The sequence below is a fragment of the Malurus melanocephalus genome, unplaced genomic scaffold, assembly GCF_030028575.1.
Source record: "Malurus melanocephalus ecotype Western Australia unplaced genomic scaffold, MMel_1.1 scaffold_677, whole genome shotgun sequence".
Taxonomy (NCBI): Eukaryota; Metazoa; Chordata; class Aves; order Passeriformes; family Maluridae; genus Malurus; species Malurus melanocephalus.
Genome location: NW_026623909.1, coordinates 304,483 through 309,791, shown reverse-complemented (window position 1 = coordinate 309,791; position 5,309 = coordinate 304,483). Strand labels below are relative to the sequence as shown.

Genomic DNA, 5,309 nt, shown 5'->3' with positions numbered 1-5,309 from the left:
CCGGGCTTTGTCATGGATCAGTCAGGACAGGGCTGAGCTGCACGGTGGGAAAGTCACTGGAAAAAAGCTTTAGGGGATGATTGACAGAACTGTCTCTGGTGGAAGGAGCTAATCCGGGCAGCTCATGAACACCAGGTCCCTAATTAAAGCACACAGCCGGGCCTGCTGTAATTAATTTCCCGGTGCTGCTGGCTGGCAGCGCTCTAGGTGCCACTGACTCACCGCTCCTGGCAGCCTCGGGGCATCGCGGTGGGACGGGGGAGCCGTGCTGAGGAGCTGAGGAGCTGAGGAGCTGAGGAGCTGAGCAGGGTGTGCCCCTTCCCCCCTGCTCCTCCGTGCTGGGGAGGAGCCGCGGTGCTGGGACGGGACCTTCGGAGCTTCCCAAGGGAAGGGAGATCCTCTGGATCACTGTCGGGATGGGTGGCACAGGGCAGGGTGATGGCTCATCCTCTGCCAGCTGCTCCCTGTGTGGACATGGATTGACGTGGATTGACGTGGAATCATTGTGCCCTTGGCTGGAGCTGGAACAGGAATGTTGTCACTGCATGGGAATGGCTCCTGGCATTCCCTCCGCTGTTCCCATATATTCCTAAGGCATGTAGGATGCACCGAGGGTGTGGCTGGATTTTGCCCAGGCCTTGGCAGGAAGGAGCAGCTGGGGACAGTGTCCCAGCACTGTTGTGCTGGAGTGGGAGGTGTTGCAGAGKGAGGTGACTCCGGTGCCCCAGAGTCACCCCTGTCCCCATCACCCCAATYACAGAGCTGGAAAGAGGCTCCACACAGTCCCATTCCTCTGCCCACGGGGTTTCATTATCAGCTGCAGACGCATGGCCGGAGAGTCTCCAGCCCTGTTTTAATTTCCCAGGAGGCTCYTCCTGGTGTGCCATGGCTCCAGCAGGGAATTGCAGCTGTCTCGTGTCGCTGCGCTTCGTGCAATGGGACGTGACACGTCAAAACATGACAAGGCAGCCAAAATGTGTCACAACACTGCTCTCAGACTGTGCCTCGCAGGGCTGCTCAGCAGCTGATAACATCAGCCTCCAATTATCTCTGCATGCTGAGCTGGGCTTTTTCTGCCGTGTGCAATGTGATATATGGGAGTCTCCTGCCTGAATTGGCCTCTTGGATCACATCGGGTTTATTAACCACACGTGGTGAATCATTTTGACCAGACCAACACTCAGACCTGGGGCCCTGGCCTGTCCTTGCAGGGAAGAGACTTTCCCACCTCAGCTTTTCCATCTGTAATTACTTCAGTAAACATTTGGAGAGGTTTCCGTGTGATTTAGTCCCTAATTGTTGGTGTTTGATGTGATTTCCTTGGCCACGTAAGCACCTGCCAGGTTCTAAGGGAGGTGCAGCTGTTGCCTTCGGATTTGCCCTCGGGAATTTGCAAGGCTGGATGTGGCTCCAGTCTCCCCAGTTCATCCCATTCTGCATCGCTGGGGTTTACTGCCTGGCTTTTAGAACTCTGCTTTTCCACCTTACTCTGTAACGAGGCACCAACATTCCTGAAAGATATTTTTGAGGGGTTCAAAGAAGGAAAAACGCTCCCACAACAGAGGCAAAGTMGTTCTTGTCCCTGGGCTGGAGATCCTTGTCCCAGAAGTGACGGGTCGGGAAGGGGACACGGTGTCCCTGGTCACACGAGGCGTTCTCAAATGGAGCCTCCCGCTGCTCTGGCTGSTGCCCATCCAATTTAGCTGCCAATTTGGAGGAATCAGACTAATTACCGGCTGCTAATTGCTGGGAAAGCACTGCTGGCTGCGCTCCTTTCCCCAGCGGGAGCAGCAGGGCTCTGCTCAGGTCTGTCAGCCAGAGCTCCAGGGACCCTCCCGGATCCCTTTGCAGGAGGTGCTGCTCTGTCCATCCTCGCCCTCCCTCCAGGCTCATTCCCGGCTTCCCAGATGGGGAATTCGGTGAATCAAAATGTTTCCTCGTGATTCCAGTGCAGCTGCGGGGCATCACCAGGAAAAACTGTTCCTCTCTGGGGTTTTCCAGCCCCATGGGGCTGCCTGCATGCTTGGGACACATGGAATCTGTTCCTGCCTTGCAAACTTTGTGGGGTCCCTGAATGAAGACTTGCACCTGATATTCTCCCACAGCAGCAACACCCACCGTGGAAAATCCTGCTGTTTCCTCCTTTCCCTTGGTGGCTGCACGGGTTCAAATGAAAAAAAAAAAATGGAGAGAGAGGAAGCAGGAATGTGTGGCTTAARGTTTTGAGCAGGTGAAGGAAAGGATCTTCTTGGTCCTGAGACTTCTCCAGGCAGGTCTGACCTGAAAGTTATTCTGGGAATGTCTCACAGTTATTTCTCCCAGGAAGACCAAACCAGTCCAAAATTATTTGTGGAAAGGCAGTWACATTTTGAGAGCACTGTGGGGACACCTGCTCATTTGGAAGAGTTGTTCAGTGACCCTGAAAGGGAGGGAAGGAGTTTGTGGTGCTGCTGGTGTGGGATTTGGAGTCTCCTGGTGAGCTTTGGAGTCTCCTGGTACATCCTGGGGGCTTTCCTGGTGGCTGAGCTGTGGCAGGGGGAGATGCTCCAGAATTCGGTCTCTTTGCTCACAGGTAAGATCCTGGGGGCAGCGCTGGTGCTGGATGTGCAAATCTGTAGTGCTGATCCCTCTTGTTCACCTCCTGAGGGCTGAGGAGGCACTCAGACTCAGCCTCTGAAAGWGTAAATTGATTCAAGGTCTTGAGTGAAGGGGCAGAGCATTCTGAATCCTGCATTTAACTGTTGGTTGCCCTGGCATCCGTTGGTTGTTGTTGGCAGTGCCACACCAGAGGGGGCATTTTGGGCTCTCCATGACCCTGCCTAATCCCCACCCCATTTTTGTCGTTCCTCAGGAAGCAAACTGCTGATTTTGGTGCTTTGCTTGAACATCCCGTCAGAAGCGCAGTCCTGCCCGGGGGCGTGTGTCTGCTACAGCGAGCCCAAGATCACCATCAGCTGCCAGCAGCAGGGGCTGACRGCCATCCCCACCGAGATCCCCATCCAGAGCCAGCGCATCTTCCTGCACAACAACAGGATCACCCTGGTCAGGGCCACCAGCTTCACCTCCTGCCGCAACATGAGCATCCTGTGGATCCACTCCAACAACATCAGCCTCATCGAGCCCGGAGCCTTCTACGGCCTCACCAAGCTGGAGGAGCTGGACCTCAGCGACAACACVAACCTGAAATCCATCAACCCCGTCACCTTCCGGGGGCTGGTGCACCTCCACACCTTACACCTGGATCGCTGCGGGCTCCTGGAGCTCTCCACAGGGCTTTTCCGAGGCTTGTTCTCCTTGCAGTACCTCTACCTTCAGGACAACAACCTGCAGATCCTGCTGGATGACACCTTCATCGACCTGGCCAACCTCACGTACCTGTTTTTGCACGGCAACAAGATCAAGAGCTTGTCGGAGAACGTCTTCCGTGGGCTGATCAACCTGGACCGGCTGCTGCTGCACCAGAACCGGGTCAGCGTGGTGCACCGGCGCGCCTTCCACGACCTGGGCAAGGTAATGACRCTCTACCTGTTCAACAACAACCTGACGGTGCTGACGGGGGACACCATGGCCCCGCTGGCGTCCCTGCAGTACCTGCGCCTCAACGGCAACCAGTGGATCTGCGACTGCCAGGCCCGCTCCCTCTGGAACTGGTTCAAGCAGTTCAAGGGCTCCTCCTCGGAGCTGGAGTGTCACCTCCCACCTCGCCTGGCGGGGAGGGACCTCAAGCGGCTGCAGAGCTCTGACCTGGACGGCTGCGTGGACTCCTTCAACCAGATCCGAACCAGCGTTTTCAGCACCAAAACCAGGCTGGGGAAGCTGCCCACGGGGCTGCCCCCGTTGGGCTCCCACGATGGCTCCTCCAAGTGCTGCCAGCCCGAGATGGATAAGTCCTTCATTTACGAAGCGAAAGGCAAGACGGGGCCCTCCTCCCACAGCAGCCGCTCGTCCAACAACCACCTCAAGGAGAAGGAGAACATGTCCAGRCCCAAGTACATGGAGACGGACCGTTCCAAAAACGGCAGCAACAAGCAGATAAACGATTCCCCCTTTGGGACCTTCCCCAGCATTGTAGACCCTCCTTTGACCAAGTTGAGACCCGAATTTCTAGAGCCCATTGAACCTTCCACAGTCCCAACCAAAAAGAGGCAGGGCTGCTCTAAAAAGAACAGATCAAAGGCCCAGTGCCGCCTCACCCAGCAGGGGAACAGCTCCACGTTACAGCTCAGCCTAAGCCTTTTGATCCCCCCCTTGGTGTGGAGCTTACTGTTATTCTGCTAAAATTAACTCTTTTCCTGGGTTGATGACACTTTAATACTCGACTTTTGCTGACCTCCATAAATGTTGCAAACAAAAGCAGAACTCCCATCCACCCTGAGAAAGCTTTGTTACACAAAACTTAACTGGATGCCTTTATTAAAAAAAAAAAACAAAAAACAAACAGACAAAAAACAAAACAAAACAAAACAAAAAAAAAAGACAAATGCCGAGATGTACATAATTTATTTGTCCTGAAACCTGTGAATTATACCTTTGGTCTTCGGAACTGCACTTGCCCACAAAGCAGCTTTTGCTACAGCAGATGGTAAAGAAATATGGTTTATTTACAGGAAAAAAAAAAAAAAAAAGAAGTGTAAGAAATGCTCTGAAAAGAATGTCTGAAATCTSTTTGTAACGCGCCATCTCACTGAACAATGTTGCAGGTTCCCATTTGCAGAGGTAATGGATTTGATGCTGTTTTAATCCTATGTTGATGACTCTTGCAGTTTTTCCGTCTCCATTCCATCCTTCACACCACGTTTATGGGCAGCATTTGTTAAAGAATGCTGCCTTTCCCCTCACAAGATTGCAGTATATATAGATATGCATTTTATTTTACTTGTGTACAAGTATACAAAAAAAAACCCTATAAAATAAAGATTTCTTTTTCCTAAGCAGTTGTCATCTGCGAGGGGTGAAGGACTCGGAGCAGCTGAAAAGCTGAAWTTTTAAAAGCATACAGAGTGTGATCTGAGCATTGAACACAGCAGTGATAAATGAGACATCTTTGGATGTTTATGCAACATTTAACTGGTGCCAGCAGAGGGTTTGGTTGTGTGAAACGTGCCCTGCTAATGCTCCTGTTTCCCTGCAGCCTGTCCCACCTTCTCCCAGCATCACTGAGATTCCAGAAACGTTGGCCCGGTCCCTGGGATCRGGCTCTGCTCTGCAGGAGGAGGAATGTCCAAAACAACCCCAAGGTTTGGGCAGGGCAGTTTTGCTCCTGTTCTGCACAGATGGGCTCAGCTCTGTGGCAGATCCCGAGCAGAGCA

General features: G+C 53.0%; 1 protein-coding gene across 1 annotated transcript; it reads left to right on the top strand.

Moving 5' to 3' along the window:
- The first annotated feature begins 2,541 nt into the window (after window positions 1-2,541).
- Window positions 2,542-4,925, top strand: RTN4R (reticulon 4 receptor). Its single transcript, XM_057384025.1, has 2 exons — window positions 2,542-2,572; window positions 2,852-4,925. The coding sequence occupies exons 1-2, from the start codon at window positions 2,542-2,544 to the stop codon at window positions 4,276-4,278; spliced, it is 1,458 nt and encodes a 485-aa protein (XP_057240008.1). The 3' UTR covers window positions 4,279-4,925.
- Window positions 4,926-5,309: the final 384 nt, after the last annotated feature.